Consider the following 18,031-nt stretch of genomic DNA (forward strand, 5'->3'; position numbering starts at 1 on the left):
TCTGATAAATTAGTAGGCCGCTGGGGGAAGTTTAAGTGGTACATGTTACTTTACTCAGCGCTGTAGTTGATGGACTAATAACAATCGTTTGCGATTACCGGAACATGAGATTATTTTGAAGAGGTTGCTTGCGGTAAAATGTATCATTTTTGTCGTATACATTCTTAGTGCACAAAAGTGTAAGCATCTTGAAAATGGTCATTGAAGGTTTTGGCTTTTTCAGCTATAGATATTGGACAGTTAATGGTTAATGTTGATTCTTCTCAGTGATTCGAATCTTTTGAAACAGTTCACTCAAAGATTTATTCACCAGCCAGTCTGCAGGTTATATCGTTACGCCAGTAGGTTTTGCGTAATATACAGCTGTCTGGGTTTTACTAGACAAGAGTTAGACGAGCGTAAACAAAGCAACAGGCTGTATAACAGTTTTTAAACAACCGTCTGACTATGCTGCGGAAGAATAAACTTATTTGGGACATAAGAAAACGCTCTATCGGTGTCGATGAAAGAACCAACTTTATACGAACAAACTATTTAGGTAAGACAACTACATCGTAATACTTGCTTTAAATAATATAGTACTTTCCGTGTGTGTGTGTGTGTGTGTGTGTGTGTGTATATATATATATATATATATATATATATATATATATATATATATATACATACATACATATATATATATACATACATATATATATATATACATACATATATATATATATATATATATATATATATATATATATATATATATATATATATATATATATTAATCAGGACCTAAATAAATTAATGACTAGAACTACTACTTTTGAGTTGTTGTTTTTGTTCTTAGACAGATTAGAGTTTGTCCAGAGACTGAAACTTGAAGCCTCACTTGATGTGCATAATGGCTGTGTGAGTATACTTGTAATCCTAAATTACAGTGTAGGCTACATAATACTAATTATACTCTCTTTTTTCTCTCTCAGGTAAATACTATATGTTGGAATGACACAGGTGAATATATTTTATCTGGATCAGATGACTGCAATTTAATCATCACAGATCCTTACAGCAGGAAGGTGAGTTAACCTACTTATTCTTTTTATTCTGCCACTCATTTCGTACGAAATCACATGTAACCTCATGGTCTCTTCTGTCCTTGGACTCTGTAGGTGCTTGTAACGGTCCCGTCTAACCATAGTGCCAGCATCAACAGTGCCAGGTTTATGCCTGGGTCCAGCGATCACTGGATTGTGTCTGCAGCAGGAGATGGAAATATTCATTACACCAACATCTCCCGCAGCCCTGAGCTCATCCAGTACAAATATACCTGCCACCACGGGACAGCCTATCAGGTACAAGGGCATTATGACCATTGACTCTGTGTTTTTATACCTAACAGGATCATGACCCACCAGATTAGAGTTAATGTTTTAGCAAGTGTTTTTAGACTTTTTGATGGCATGGACACCCAAATATGATGATCCGCTTGCCAGGGAGTCCCTTACTAAAATATAACATCAGCAATACATTATCCTATATATATCCCCATTTTCTCACTAAAAAGTGAAAAGTTTATAAATATGTGTAAAATATTAATTATTTCTATATATTTCTATTTCTCTATCGCTAAATAAAATTTTATTTCTATATTATTTAAAAATATTTCTTACATTATAAATAAATAAATATTTAACTTATTAATTAATTTGAACTTTTTTTCTTTTTTTACTTTTCCACTTCACTATCAGGATTTTACATTATTATTATTATTATTGTTGTTGTTGTTATTATTTACAGGTTCTCACAATATCCAGCGACCCAAACTCTTTTCTCTCATGTGGAGAAGATGGAACAGTTCGATGGTTTGATGTCAGAGTAAAAACTGGCTGTGGCAAAAGCAGCTGCAAAGATGTACGGACTGAGCTCTTTTTGTAAATAGCAAGAAAAGTCATGCTCTGCTGGGACACATTCGATTTTATTTATTTCTGCTGTCTCTATTTTTTGTTATTGGGTTGAACCAGGACATTTTGGTTAACTGTCGCAGGGCAGTCAGTTCTATGGCTGTTTCGCCCACTGAGCCATATTATCTCGCCCTGGGCTGCTCGGATAGTTCAGTCCGCATATATGACAGGAGGATGCTGGGAACCATATTTACAGGTATTCTGGCATAAAGTCAACGTGAAATCACAATAAACCCTGTTTAGTTTCCTAATTCAAATTCGAGTTCTCATGTGTCTGATTTATCAGTGCATGTTATTCTAAGACAAAGATGTCTTTGTCATCTTTAATCAAATATGTATATACACACAAAATATTATTTGTCATGTCTCTATGGATTTCACCAACCCCTTTTCCTTCTAATCTAATCAGTTATTAATGGATAAAATTAAGTACTTTTTTTTCTTGTAAGTGCATAATGTTATAAAAGTGAAATAATTTGTAGATGCCATTTCTTTAGTCTTTACAGTCTCTTCTCTATGTTTTTAATAGCAGCATAAGAATGTTTTATGCATGAAAAACACATCTGACCATACGAATAGCAGAAAGACATGTTCTTATTTTTTTATTTGTTTAAAATGCTTGATTTTGCATTTTTTTTCATCATATTTTATAAATCAGGTAGATCTTTCTTTTAATGATACTATTATCTTCCCCAGGTTGCCATTCTAGCAGTGGAGCTACAGGTTTCTGTGTTCGTTTTGTGCCTCCTCAGCTGATTGGACAGTCGTGCCGTGTCACCTCACTGTGTTACAGCTCTGATGGCCGAGAAATACTCGCTAGCTTCTCTTCAGACTACATCTACCTGTTTGACCCTAAAGATGACAAGGCAGCTAAATTAAACGAAATGCCAAAAAACAAGCGGGAGGGGGTGAGTCTGAGAAACATTTTTATGTGGTCTAAATCTGGTTTATTTGCTGGTGTTGTGTAAGTAATAAATTAAATTAAGCAATTTAATTGCTCAAGTCAAATAGTGTTGAAACCATCTTGAACACCATATTACTCAACACACATGATAACAGGGGTTCTGTGTAAAGAACATACTGTACCAGGGGCTTATCCTTATGTTTTCCCAGAATGCCTAGCGTGTTCTCAGCTGTGTAACTCAGGCTGGGCAGAGCTTGCATGCCTTTCCTAAAACAGCATTAGAAGTTACATGACTACTACTATCTACTGTAGACACAAATAAATCAGAAGTGCAATACCACAGGATAAATAATAATAATAATAATAAAAAGGTCATTGCAGATTTTTATCTCAGTATTCTAACTTTTTTGTTGTTTGTTTTTACATTTTTGTGTTTTTATCCCACAATTCAGATTTTTTTCTTAATTGTAAGATATAAACTTGCAGTTGTGAAATGAAAATATGCAGTTACCTTTTTTATTTTTTATTCTGTGGCAGAAACAAAAATTAACTGTGAGATGTAAACTGATAATTCAGAGTAAAAACTCAATATCTCAAGACGTAAACAGAATTTTGAGAAAAAGAAAAAAAAAGTCAGAGAACTGTGTCACAAAGGTTTTTCTTTCATGCTCAAGTTTTCATGTATTTTATTTAGTGGTTTAGTCATGGTTATGTTTCCTGGTTTACCATGTGATTCCTTGCCCTCATGTTTCTTGTCATGTGCTCCCCTTAGTCAGTGTGTCATGTTGTGATTGGTTGTTGTATTCATGTATCCTATGTTCTCATTGGGCCCTTTTCTTGATTGTTCCAGGTGTCTGTTAGTGATAAGTGTCTGTGTAAAAATATCCCTCATGTTTTGTTGTCCACAGTCTAGCTTTATCTGGTTGTATTTGTTCATGGAATAAACTGCAGTACTGCACTTGGGTTCCCTTCAGCTTGCCTCAGTGGATTGTTACAAATTCCGAGATGTAAACTTGCATTTGCGAGAAATTTTTAGAAAAACATCAGAATTGTGAAATAAAAATCGCAGTTATCTTTTTGTTGTTATACAGTGGCAGAAAAACAATCTTCCACAGAGATATCAAATTTTCATGAAGTTTTAAAAGGGGATGTGATCAAACAAGTTTGAGAACCGCTGCTACACACGGGCTGTTTAATGCTACTCAGTGGTGGCATAAAGGCATTTACACAGCAGTTACAATTGTATACTAATAGCGGCTGAGATGTCTCAGAGCAGGCATAATTTGGTCTGGCTTTTAATGCGGTGTCATGTCTTTACAGTGAATTTAGAATTTTTCAGAAGAGCCTTAACTCTGCGGTGTAAATCCAGTTAGAGGGTCATTGTCAGTGTTGCAGTTGCTGTGTGTTGACTGACTGACTATTGATGTCACCTTCAGCTGCTACACCCTCCTGTGAAGCGTCTCAGAATAAGAGGTGATTGGTCAGACACGGGACCTCGTGCACGCCCAGAGAGCGAAAGGGAGCGAGATGGTAAGAGGCATATTAACTCATGATACATGTTTGGAATACCAACCCTAACCCTACCAATATCAAAACTAAACATGGTAAACTGTATCAAAGATTGGATATCAGGTGATACAAAAATTTAATTCTCTAATATTTATTTATCCATGACATGCTTTCTTCTGTGGAACAGTTTGAATAATTGCTACTCGTTCTACTCACCATGCACTTAAAATTTATGAATTGGAGCTTGCATAAAGCACCATAAAAGTATCATTAACAGGGTTCATATGACTTTTGTGCTATATTTCAAGTGTTCTGAATTCTAATGCAACAAACTGAATTATTATTTCAGTGTTAGTCTTCACCTCCAGTGAACTGGTAACCACTGCGATTTGATCACTCAAGTAAATTAATTGAATTTGTGGGGAATTGCGGACTTTATTGATGTTTAAAAAAAGAGTAATTAAGAGCAATAAGCCATGAAAAGGAAAGGACTGATACATCCGAAGCGTGTGCACAAAGACGCCTCTCAGACAGCATGTGATCCTGATATACCCATGCACAAAGAATTACAGTATTTCAAAATATCTGTCTTGGTGAGTATTCACGCAAACATAATCTGTTATGTCTTAAGTGAACATTTGGTTAACTGTTGGGGGAAAACATATAATGCACATATTAGATCTGTGCATTATAGTCAGTCTTAATATATAGGCCATCTGTCTCAATGTTAAGATGCAATAAAAGAAAAGAGGGAATCACTCATTTATTTGTAATGAATACGCTAAAGACTGATTTTTACTATTGATTATTGTTTTTCTTACTTGAATGATTCTACAGTTTTTTCCATCTTTGCTTTTTTTAATAACAAAGATAAAATAACAAAAATAGCTATATTATGATTAACATAGTAATTACTATTAATAAAATAATTGTATTAAATATTATATAAATAATATAAAAAATATTATTATATAAATATTTTAGAAAATATGTGTTGTGATGCATCAGAATATTTGTTTTAGAATCAAATCGTTACCCTCTGAATCATAATCAAATCGAATTGTGAGGCGATTCACACCTCTAGTCACAATAATGTTTTCTGTGATTGGTCAAACCACCCCTCGCTATGGAAGCCCGTTTCCACCACTACATAAAAAAATTAAATGAGGTAATTGCTACTTTTTATCTCACAATTCTGACTTTTTTTTTCTTAGAATTGTGTGGCATAAACTCATAATTCTGACTTTTTAACTCCCAGTTTTAAACATGGTTTTAAAAAATAAAACAAGGTAATTGGGAGTTTATATCTTCACAGTTCTGAGAAAAAAAGTCAGAATTGTGAGAACTTTGGCAGAAACAGAACTGTTTCTTTGTCTTGATTAGGAGAGACCAGCTCCAGTGCATCACTGATGCAGAGAATGTCAGACATGTTTTCTAGGTGGTACGAGGAAGTGCAGAGTAACAGAGATCAACCCCACTCGCGCACAAGAAGTGAGATTAAAGCTGCTTTCATCTTCCTTGAATTCTCATTGTTATAAAGTATCATTTTTAAAATCTGAGGTCAAACGTACTGTTAATTCTTATTTTTTTGTCAGGAAGTACCACTTCTGAAGTAGCACAAGTTGAGCCTAGTGCAGAGACACTGACCCACGCACAAGACACAGCAGATCCCAGGTCATCTACTCCACAAGGTACATCCTTAACCTCATGTATTTTTACAGTAGCATCTTTACAGATATGCTCACATTCTTAACCCCTGTAAAGCCTGACATTTTTAAATGTTATTGAACCTTTAAACTTTTATTGAACCTTATAAATTATATATATATATATATATAGAGAGAGAGAGAGAGAGAGAGCGAGCGAGCGAGAAAGAGCGAGAAAGAGAGGATCATATTTGATGCATCAGGCTGTGCAATCTAGTGTGATATAGGAGAATATGGAGCTCATACCATATTCAAGGAGGAAAAACCATCTCAGATATATTCAGAGGCCCAAATTGAGCAAAAATACACAATTTGGTGCAGTTGCTGATATTTGTTATTATTTACACCGGACGTGCCAAAGTGACCGTTGAAAATAATTATTCCTTTGTGCCAGTACGTCATAAATAGAATGAGGCATCAGTTTACTGACAGGATTTACTTTCGTGTCACGCCTCATCCAGTGTAGAGAGAACCACTGTTTATAATGGGTTCTATTGTATTTTGTTGCGCTGCTTATGTCTTGTGTAGACACTAGGGGTGCTCCGATCACGATTGGCCGATCGTTAATGCGCATCTCGTCAGTAAAGCCGGTTCTCTAATCAGCGGTAAATTCCATCAGGTGCGTGATTTCAAATAGAGCAGCTGTTACTACACAGAGCCATTGTTAACTGAGAAGCTGCACAAATCCACGTTCATTTTCAGCGTTTATTTGCGCATCTTCTCATTTAACAACGGCTCTGTGTAGTAACAGCTGCTCAATGTGAAACCACGCACCTGAGGCAATTTACCGCTGATTAGTGAACCGGCGTTACTGATGAGATGCGCATTAACGATCGGCCGATCGTGATCGGAGCACCCCTAGTAGACACCCAGTTAGGAAATGTGATGTGACCGATGTGATAAACATGAGTTCTGTGCGTGGCCGGTATAAACATAAGCATTGACTGATTGGCCGCGATCAGCTCTGGTGGCTGTGGAGCCGTATGCGCCGCAGAAGCATGCCGTGATGCACAGATCAGCTCTAGCGCCACTGAATCTGCTGTTAAAAATGAGCCATCCTTTCATCATATCATCATGCAAAACTAAGAATTAGAATCATTGTAATGTGACGATTAAATATAGGTGCGGATGGTGGCAGGCGGTGGGCGGATAATATATTTGAAGCAGCAGACTCGGGTGAAGTTTGAGCTCATCCGCTCATCTCTATACTGTCCAGAGTTACCAGCAGCAAAAAATGGAGCATGCTCCTTCTGTAAAAAAATAAATATACATTTCAGATCGGTGGCATATTCACTGATACCGATATATCTGCAACAGGCTTATATCGGCCAATAATATCGGCAAAACGATATATCGGTCAGGCTCTACAAAGATCTACTGAGAGGTCTGGAAAAGTATGGCATTTTGAAATGGAAAATGTGTAGGAACCCTGTGTACAAATACTTTAAATTGCATGAATCATGATTTAACTTGATTTAACCCATGATATCCAGACAGGGGAGCTTCCTCTGTGTCTGTCAGCAGTGCCTCAGCAGAGCCTGTTCTTAGTCTGCACTACAGTCCAGAAGGCACCTCTACCAGCACCATCACACTGGATTTCACCAGTCATTGGTTCGTGTATTCACTGCATCTGCTTTCGATTTTTGACTGGTGGTCTTTCATTGTGTCCGTACTGCTCGTTTCTGACAGGACTGATGCTGGGCTGAGCTGTGGACGTCCCAATAGCACAGGTATCAGTGGACAGGAAGGCAGCTCTGCAGAACCAGGCTCAGGACAGGCTGATCCAGGTTAGGCCTTGTGGAAATGAAAAGCGTGCATGTCGCACTGCTGTGAACTTTACAATCAAGTTTGTGAACTTGTGTCAACAGCTGAAGACACAAACAGACAAAACAGCACATCTGAAGAGCCAACAGAAGATCAGGATGACAACAGTGTGGAGACCAACCACACGTCCTCAACAAACAACCAGCCTCCACTCACACAGAGGTTCATCTTATTAATGTTTCAGACGGCAAATAAACTCCTTCAGGATGATACTAGCCTTGTGATCATCCTGTCAGGTTTTATTTTGTACAGTAAGCCTGTCATTATCACATTAATAACACAATGCTGTTGTAATTTACCACTCACTTTTTAATTTTTTGGTCTGCTGCTTTCAGATTCAATTTCAGGGGATCAGTGATCGGTGAACATGTTCTGAGGTGAAAAATATATTGTACATACACTACTATTCAAAAGTTTTTGAAAGAATATTATTAAACAAATATGTAATCATTGAAAAGAATAAAGCGAATCATATAATACATGTATATACAAAAATATATAATAATTGTAAAATACAGCAAAAATGTTTATATTGTGAAATATTAATACAATATAAAATAACTGTCTATTTTAATATATTTTAAAATGTCTTTTTTTTTTGTGATACAAAGCCGAATTTGTCATTAGATGGCAATAAATCTTTTTGTGATGTATAATATATACACTAACATTCAAAACTTTGGGGAATTCTTTTATTCAGCAAGGCTCCATTAAATTGATCAAAAGTGACAGTAAAGACATTTTTATTTGCAAAATATTTTTATTTCAAATAAATGCTGTCTTTTTGAAATGTCTATTTATCAAAGAATCCTGAAATCATTTAAGACCGTTTCCACTAAAATATTAAGTAGCACAACTGTTTTTAACATTGATGAAAATAATAATAATAATAATAACAATAATAATAATAATGTTTCTTGAGCAGCAAGTCATCATATTAGAATGATTTCTGAAGGATCATGTGACACTGAAGTAATTATGCTGAAAATTCAGCTTTGATCACAGAAATAGATTACACTTTAAAATATAATATACTAGAAAGCAGTTCTTAGTCATAATATTTAACATAAGCATAAACTTATATATATATATGTGCACATCTTTCTGGTAGGCGAACAGTAGCTGTTCGGATCCAGGATATTTTCCGACGAAGAAAAGAGCGGGAAGAGATGGCAGAGGTCGAGGCACTCAATATCAAGAGACCTGTTCCAAAAATGACCTATGAAGGCCACCGTAACTCAAGGACAATGGTGAAGTCAGCAATTTAATTTTTAATTTTTTTCATGTAAACATTCTCATATTCAATCACATATAATATTTAGCTCTCTTAAATATTTTTGGTCATCAAGTAACTCCACACAAGGCAGTGGTTTCTAAATATATATATTAGGGCTGGTACTGTAAGTGATAAACATTTTTTAATCTAATTAATTACATGTTGTGGTGATTAATTAATCGAATTATACGCACATCAAATCTGGAGAAATTACTATGAAAAGATCATTTAAAGTCGCTGTGTAAAGCATCAAACAGATGTTACAAAAAGTAGGTTCTGCAAGAAATATTTGTTTGATAAAATGTATTACATATACTCTTTTGGACCATGTGAGTAAATGATGACAGAATTGTTATTTTTGGTTGGGTGAACTATAACTTTAATAATATATTTTCTGAATTCTATTATTATTACTATGAAAATATGAAATTATTTCTTTAATGAAATGATACTCTAAATAATAAACTAAAACTGCCAGTAGGTGGTGGTAAATGTCTTAATGATTAAGTCATCGAGTCATTTATTCATTCAACCCATAAATGGTTCTTTATGAATGGTTCATTGAATCATTAGGCTTGTTCGATCTGAAGCAGATCATCACCGTCAGACCGATCGGTGTGTGACATCAAAGAACCGCAAGAGCTTTAGAGAGCATTAGGCTACTTGTGCTTTTGAATCGCTCTCGCGGTACTTTGATGTCATACACCGATCGGTCTGTGCAGCGCCACTTCAAATCCAACGCGACTATGGCCAATGGTTCAACGCCCCAAATGGTTCACCAAATTCATTCAAAACATGGATTAAGAAATGAAATGCCGCAGTGGATTGCTCAGGGATGAATAGTTCTGATTTGTCTTTATATTTTGGTTGGCAAAATTGAGCAAAACAGACAACATTGTGTCTAAAATAACACAATATTAACTTCTTAATGAACTGTTGTATAAGATGAGTAACTTATTACATTTGCACTTGTGTGATATTGCACTTTGCCTACAGCTTGTGTGATATTTCTCAACTATGTGATGTTAATATGAGCCAAAATTTCAAACAGGGGAATTTTGCCCCATATCTTGAATCTTGAGTTGTTGCCCTGCCTCTTATTAGTCATCAATCGACTGTATGAAATGGCAGATGATCCACATAGGTCTGGGGCGGGGCAAGTGCGTTAAATGCGTTAATAATTTTAACACATTATTTTTCTCCATAATTAATTAATCTAATTAATGCGTAAAATTACCAGCCCTAATATATAGATGGATAGATAGATATTATATTGGTTTATTCCAAATTTTCTGGGGTCATGTGATGTTGCTTTAAAAGAACATTATTTTGTGTATTTGGTGTAATGAAATGTGCTTATGTGGCTTAAAGTAAAAAAAAAAAAAAAAAAAAAGTTTTTCCACATTCCACCTTTCTGACATGTGTGGATTTTTACAAAGCTCATCGGTCCGAAAAGCAAGGTGTGCTCTGATTGGCCAACTATCCAGTGCGTTGTGATTGGCCAAATGCCTCGAGTGTGTTACGGAAATGTTACCACCCTTTCCATACTGTGATGTGTGTCCCGGTCAGAACCCCGGCGCGGCAAGACAAAAACAATAAAACCATTACAAACAAGCCATTTGTTGCATCCAGTGGGGACATAATTACAGATTATAAAGACTTAAACTGTGTTTTTACTCATTGCATCGCGGCGCGTAAACATAAAACCATGTCTGCGTTTGTAATCGGAGAAAAGACAAAATATAAGCTCTACTCTAAACTGCTCAAAACTCGCGTTTGAATCATCAGTGGCAAATCTACAGTGGCCGCAAGAACTCAACACGTTGCAATTAGAAAAAACACCTGCAAATAATAAAAAAAACATCTTCATCAATTTGACAACACATGCACTGCTAATGCTCACAAAAACCAAATAAAGCTCTGCAAAATACATTTCAAATAAAATTCTTTATTTGGTTATGTTGTGAGCATTTGCAGTGCATGTGTTGTCAAATTGATGAAGATGTTTTCTTAATTTAAAGGTGTTTTTTCTATTTGCTGTGCATTTCTTTATTTGCTTGTGTTTTGGGTATTTGCGGTGCGTTTCTTTATTTGGTTATGTTGTGAGCATTTGCAGCACGTGTTGTCAAATTTATGAAGTTGTTTTTTTTTTATTTGCTGGTGCTTTTTCTATTTACATTTGTTTTCTGAAGTTGCAGCGCATTGAGCTCTCTCGGCCACCGTACAAATCCATTACATATGAAAACGTACTTACAGACTGTGAGTCAGAACAGCCGGCATTGTAGTCTTCTCTCTCAGGAAACAGTCCTCCATAAAATGTTTCACACATCTGAATATTTGGGTTGAACTCTTCTGGAACAGTGTTGTAAAGACAACTTATCCACTGATTTCTAGTTGTGTCCTCTTTTGGAAGGCCAAACAATGTATTTTCGCTTTCACAATGAACACCGTCTTCACAACATGGTGCCGGCAGCAACAGTGAGAATAAAAGTTACTCCTCCTTTCTTTGCAGGAACATTTGGGTGGTGTTATGCAAATCTTCCCACATTGTGACATATACATGTGGGGGCGTGTTTAAGCGAGGTGTTTTAGGGGGGCGTTGACGAGTCTTAACTTTTATAAAGAATATCTTTTTGGGTCTGAAACTTTAGTCTTTGCAACTTAAGGGATCTTATCTATTCACAAACAGCTTGTAACACTCCAAAGAGAAAGGGAAACTTGAAATCGCATCATATGACCCCTTTAAGGCATCTCAGATGTTCTGGATTGCACACTGATTTTCTGTTTTTCTTTAGACCAAAGAGGCGTGTTTTTGGGGTAATAACTTTGTGTTGAGCGGATCAGACTGTGGCCATATCTTTATATGGGACAGACACACAGGAGAGCATGTGATGCTGATGGAAGCTGACAATCATGTCGTCAACTGTCTGCAGCCTCACCCATATGAGCCATGTGAGTTTATCCAGGGTTTTTGTCCTAACAAGAAATTGAAATTGGGCTTTTAGACATTTTGCCAAGCAGGCATGTTGTAATGGATTGAGGAAGGTTTTAAAAAGATCATAAGTTTAAATCCTTTCAATTTTTTCGTTGAAAGTGCATTTCATGTGCTTTAGTTTGTTACAATACATTTTCTCTGATTGCATAATGAATTCATAATTTGAGTTTGTCTATCATAGTACTTGCCTCCTCTGGAATTGATTACGATATTAAAATCTGGTCGCCCACGGAGAATTCTCCATCATTTAACAGAGTGTTGGCAGAAGAGGTGAGTGCAATCTTAGTTTGTTCATTTATTACCCTATTCTTCTCTAATTCTGTCTGCCAGTAGGGCTGCATGCAGTTAAAGATCATAAATGATCTACATTCAGGCATGGACATAATCTTGGTGTTAGTGCACCGTGATTTGCTCTGAGTAAGTTGTCTCCCTCTGCAGGTAATTCTGTGCAATGAGCGGATGTTTGAAGAGACCAGAAATACAATCACAGTCCCAGTGTCCTTCATGCTGAGAATGCTGGCGTCTCTCCGCCACGTCAGAACAGGTCTGATTAAACCCCATAACAGTCTCAGATTATGTTATATGCATGTTTACAGATATATATATATATATATATATATTTTTTTTTTGTACTGTTTACAGATCGTTTTGAAGGAGATCGATCAGACAGCTCTGGACAAGAGAATGATGAATGAATGAGTTTAGTACCAGCATCAGTAAGACTGCATATGAATAGTATGGAATATTGCTTTTCTTTTTTTTCTTTTTTTAATTCTGAGTATATATTACCTTTTATCTTTTTAAACTCAGTTACAAGATGTAAACCTTTTTTTTATTCCTTGATTGAGACAGTATTATGTTTGGAACTATTCTATGGAATTTTAAAAGATATTTTCCTGTAAAGCAAAAAAAATATACTGATTAAGAAAATGATTTTTGAACACTGAAAATGTAGGAAATGATGTGCCTTTTCCCACTCCTTTTCTCTGTGGCCTCTGTTCGTTTGTTTGCACGCTCTTCTCATGCTGCACCAATTTTGGCTGAGATCCTCACATACTGTATGTTCAGCAGGCACTAATCATTAGACATCTTTACATACAGACCACTGTGAGAAACAGATTTAGAAATACAAGTGCTGTTTATTATCAGAAGGACATTTATGATATAAAAGGAAATGAGCAATAATTGTTTTTTAAATGATTAATTTAAATGGTTTAAAAAAAAGAATACTAAATCTTTACACCTTGAAATGCAATATAAAGACAGCTATATTAAAAAAGATAATAAAATGTCCACCTGCATGTGGAATTTAAATAAGACTTAAAAATATATATTTTTTTTTCCACTGTAGAAACATCAAATGCAAGTATCATGACCCCATGTGACTCGAATAAAAGGATAAATACTGTCGATGTAGTTTTACAATGTTATTAGCTCAGTGCTTGAAAACAGCACCACTTTGCACTCATAATGGATAGTGGTTCATAATATTTTGCAGGTCTAAACATTATTCATAGTTGTATTCAAACAGGCACAATTGGCCATGTGTGACTTAGTTAATATGACACAAAAATGTGACAGAGTAATACACAGTATTTTAAAAGCAGAGAAATATGTAAACAATGCTAAAAACAAAACTGAACTTGAACTATTTTGGGCTCAATGTCATGTGCATGTTTTGAATGTAGTTAATCCATTTGTATTCATTTAACTGTCTGTTCGCAAAAAATAATGTTTTGAAATGGCTCATTAATAATAATTGTTATTAAACTGTTTAAATGTTTTTTAATGGCAGGTTCTCATTGTAACAACTTACCAAATGTAGTGTAATAAGATTGTAAGAAATGTTTCCTGAGAATATACTTTTTTTGTAGATAAGAATTAATGGTATGTTCCTAGACAGAAATGATTTAATAAAACTATTCTATAAAAAATTATTTAATAAAACTATCCTTATATATATATATATATGTGTGTGTGTGTATGTGTGTATATATATATATATATATATATATATATATATATATATATATATATATATATATATATATATATATACAGTACAGACCAAAAGTTTGGACACATCTTCTCATTCAAAGAGTTTTCTTTATTTTCATGACTATGAAAATTGTAGAGTCACACTGAAGGCATCAAGGGCTATTTGACCAAGAAGGAGAGTGATGGGGTGCTGCGCCAGATGATCTGGCCTCCACAGTCATCGGACCTGAACCCAATCGAGATGGTTTAGGGGAATTAATTAAATTGAATTAATTCCACGTGTTAATTCACAGTTTTGATGCCTTCAGTGTGACTACAATTTTCATAGTCATGAAAATAAAGAAAACTCTTTGAATGAGAAGGTGTGTCCAAACTTTTGGTCTGTACTGTATATATATAAAAATTTCCATTTAAACCATTTGTATAGCGCTGAGTGCATAATTAATTTTTGTAGTATGGTAATATCTTTTATATTTTTCCCCCACTCACCATTGGTGTCTTGCCTCGATTAACAGACACTGGGATTGTTGAAAATGAACCAAAATTCTTTTTGTGATTCTGGACATTTCAAGAACTGTATGTTCTGTATGTAAAGTTACATTAAGGACATTCAATTAATTGTAAACCAATCTTATTCAAATTAATTATTTAATGATGATCTTAAGGCACCTAAAGAGCAAGATTTTTACTGATTAATTACTTAAATTTTGATCTGACCTGGTTTGCTATCATATGAACCCAGAGGACTTGACAATGACATGATTTTTTTAATAATATGAATAAAATGCATAAAAAACAAGACAACATTGGCAAGACAATGTTAGTTAATTTATGTCATGAGGTGCGACTGGTCAATAACAGTTAACATGATATATACGAATGAATATTTCATATGTATTATTTGATATTTGTAAAAAAATATATATATACTTGGAAAAATATATTTACAAATTTATTTGGAAATAATGATTAAGATCACATGTATTAAATGTAATTCATTAGTTATAAATGAACAATCTTTATTCTATTTTGCTATATTATTCTATACCACTATATTATTAACACTATATTTATTCAAAATATCTAATTTTGTTCCTATCATTTAGGTTTGGAACAACATGCAATTATATAAATAACGTAACTGCAAGTCCTTACAATATACAAAAGCATTAGATCAAGATGCCATGCATACTTTCAAAAACCTGTTTTAGTCTGTTTTCTAATGGTTTGTAGATATCCACACCAACCAAGCCTAAAAATCAATGCAGCAAGAGCCAAACAACCAGACAACAAAGCAACCCTTCATTAGTACTTCAGCTACAGGATGCAGAGTTTAACGTCTTGAATATAAAACTGATTTATAGAACAATAAGAGTTGTTGGGAAGTGTTTGGCTCATTGAGTTGCTGAGGTGAGTTTGCATGATACAAATGTGTTCTCTTTATAATACTCCTTACCTGTCAATGGCAATGGCTCCCAGCGTGAGCATGCTGGCTGTAATGAGGGGTCAACAGAGTGAGAATCCATTTGCAACCTTTAATGGTAGATGTCCGGTCGTACAGGCAAGTCAAGTCAAATCCAGACCAGAGATATGTTTGAAGAGGCAGTAGATCCATTGCTTGATCATCTCACAAAGACGTTTTAAAAACATAAATAGCTGGTTATGGCTGTTGAATTTTGTTGAAAAGTTTTTCTTCTTAGGAACATAGAGATATTTTGCAGAATGTCTGAGTAGTGCCTGTCCATTCAGTAAAACTGAATTGGGGACTGAAGTTGTCAATCTCAAAAATAAGAAAACCAAAACCAAAAAAGAAATTTTTTGACATGTTTGCTTTATTTTTACATTTTTCTTCCCCGTTCTGTTCTGAATACCATTCAATTTAAAGGAAATCTTTGTGGAGTGAATACAGGATGTAGAATAACTTTAAAAAATAAATACTGAAAATGAATTTGGCTTTTTTTATTCAATTGAAGAAGAAAACAGATACATTAGTCAATTATTATAACAGTAGTTGCAGCCCTGATCCCAAGTCTTCTGAAGCTTGGTTTATAAAACATGGCATATAGCCCATAGTACATGGGAGAAATGGATTCCCTTTGTGATTATATATATATATATATATATATATATATATATATATATATATATATATATATATATATATATATATATATCAATCATTAAAACAGGGCCTATAGTACAGTACGTGGGTTACAATACATCAAGTTGTCCTTTGCTGATGACCTTGATGATCCAGTTCAACCATACTAATAAGCAAAAATGACTTCAGATAAACTAACAATTGTGCTTCATTGTTTTTTTTGTTTGTTTTTTTATTACTGAAGAGTGTTGAACCTTCTTCTCATGTGTTCTACAGTGCAGATGTGAATTTACTTTTCCTTCAGCCTGAGGTTTATTCCTAAAACCTTTTGGTGTGAAAGGGCTTTTACATTTGCTATAAATAGAACTTCTTATATTAAAAACGATCAAGCCCTGCTCATATTTAAAAAGTAACGCAAAAGTAACACAAAAGTAACATAACGCATTACTTTTTATAAAAAATTAACCAAGTAACGTAATTAGTTACTTTTTTAGGGAGTAACGCAATACTGTAATGCCTTACTTTTGAAAGTAATTTTCCCCAACACTGCTGATTACTGCACGTTGTAGTTTACTTTTGACAAACCGTTCATAAAATACAGGTCACTGTAACAAGATGTTGGTGTGGGTTTAGATGTTGCAGACATAAAAAGAGTAGTGCGCGTATAACTTTGACTTCAAGACTGTATTTTTTCTGTTCTTCTGTTCAGCGTTGACAATAATTTCCAGGGTAAGTTGCTAAAGGAAGAGTGATTTGTTTCTAAATTAAGTAATGACGTCATTACCTAACCTTGACACAAAACAGCATTTTTACATAGAATACACAACGATATTACTCAAATCTCAGAGAAAACAGTTACACACTTTTGTATTTTCTTATCAACTAGTAAAACCGCACATTCTGAACAATTATAGTTTTAAGCAGTGTACTGGAAGTTAGCTAGTTAGTGTGCTACTCAAAAAGTCTGTAAAATAAAACACAATAAAGGAACAATCCTGATTTATTTTTTGCAAGTGTTTTACCTGTGTTTTAAATTCCACACTGCCTTTTTAAGGTTACAGGGTTACAACGTAATGGATTGACGTTACATCCTGGCAGAAAATGACTAGTAAGTTACCCTTTCAGCCACTCCAGGGTGATGTGCTGCTTAGCTGGCTAGCTGTTCAATGGTTTTAATGTCTTTTCATGTAATTGTCATGTAAATTCAATGTAAAGTTATTAAATATTACAAGTTGCCAAAAAACTTTTTAAAAATAGTTAAATTTGTTGCTAGGTGCTCTTTGAAAAAAGTAGTTGCTAGGGTAGCCTGAAAAGTTGCTAAAACTAGCAACAAAATTGCTAAGTTGGCAACCGTGATCCCGTTATTATGGAAATCGCTTTTAAACCACCAAAGACGATTAAAGATTCCCGCAGGTGACGTTTCACACGTCACCTGACTACGCTTGGCCAATTACTGACTTGCAAACTGTATTAAGTCCCGCCCTCAATGTGGGGTCTGAAACTACGAGCAAATAATAAAGTTAGTAACAAAAAATAAGCTTGTACATAGGTCACCGGATCCATATTTTATTTGGTTCATGTTTGAGGGAATCGGTAACTACCTGTTTTTATACAGTCTAATTTTACACAAGAATGTCGTCTCCTGTCCCTCACGATATCTGAGAACCTATGGTGAAAACTAATTTAAATTTTCAAGTCGAAATATTTATTTGCATTATGAAATTATCGAAGAAATTTTTTGTATGATTACAAAATTATTGTAAATT

The 18,031-nt window shown here is 34.7% G+C and overlaps 1 protein-coding gene across 2 annotated transcripts; it reads left to right on the forward strand.

The window, feature by feature from the left end:
• Positions 1-305: 305 nt before the first annotated feature.
• LOC132152158 (DDB1- and CUL4-associated factor 6-like) lies at positions 306-13,057 on the forward strand. 2 transcript variants are annotated; one of them, XM_059560906.1, is made up of 19 exons: positions 306-538; positions 839-900; positions 975-1,067; positions 1,161-1,343; positions 1,789-1,902; positions 2,013-2,148; positions 2,649-2,860; positions 4,293-4,386; positions 5,749-5,856; positions 5,961-6,056; positions 7,565-7,682; positions 7,761-7,858; positions 7,940-8,057; positions 8,231-8,272; positions 9,007-9,145; positions 11,967-12,123; positions 12,348-12,436; positions 12,605-12,710; positions 12,809-13,057. In XM_059560906.1, the coding sequence occupies exons 1-19, from the start codon at positions 448-450 to the stop codon at positions 12,859-12,861; spliced, it is 2,109 nt and encodes a 702-aa protein (XP_059416889.1). In that variant the 5' UTR covers positions 306-447; the 3' UTR covers positions 12,862-13,057. The 2 variants fall into 2 exon arrangements, with proteins under 2 accessions (XP_059416889.1, XP_059416890.1); XM_059560907.1 differs by having other exon boundaries at positions 384-538; positions 843-900; positions 12,809-13,056.
• Positions 13,058-18,031: the final 4,974 nt, after the last annotated feature.

The sequence above is a fragment of the Carassius carassius genome, chromosome 10 (genome assembly GCF_963082965.1).
Source record: "Carassius carassius chromosome 10, fCarCar2.1, whole genome shotgun sequence".
Taxonomy (NCBI): domain Eukaryota; kingdom Metazoa; phylum Chordata; class Actinopteri; order Cypriniformes; family Cyprinidae; genus Carassius; species Carassius carassius.

Bases quoted from the DNA above. Each gene is read 5' to 3' on its own strand.
- LOC132152158 (XM_059560906.1), top strand. From the start codon at position 448: ATGCTGCGGAAGAATAAACTTATTTGGGACATAAGAAAACGCTCTATC. The intron at 7,859-7,939 runs GTTAGGCCTTGT...TTGTGTCAACAG, and splicing joins CTCAGGACAGGCTGATCCAG to CTGAAGACACAAACAGACAA. The intron at 8,058-8,230 runs GTTCATCTTATT...TGCTGCTTTCAG, and splicing joins CAGCCTCCACTCACACAGAG to ATTCAATTTCAGGGGATCAG.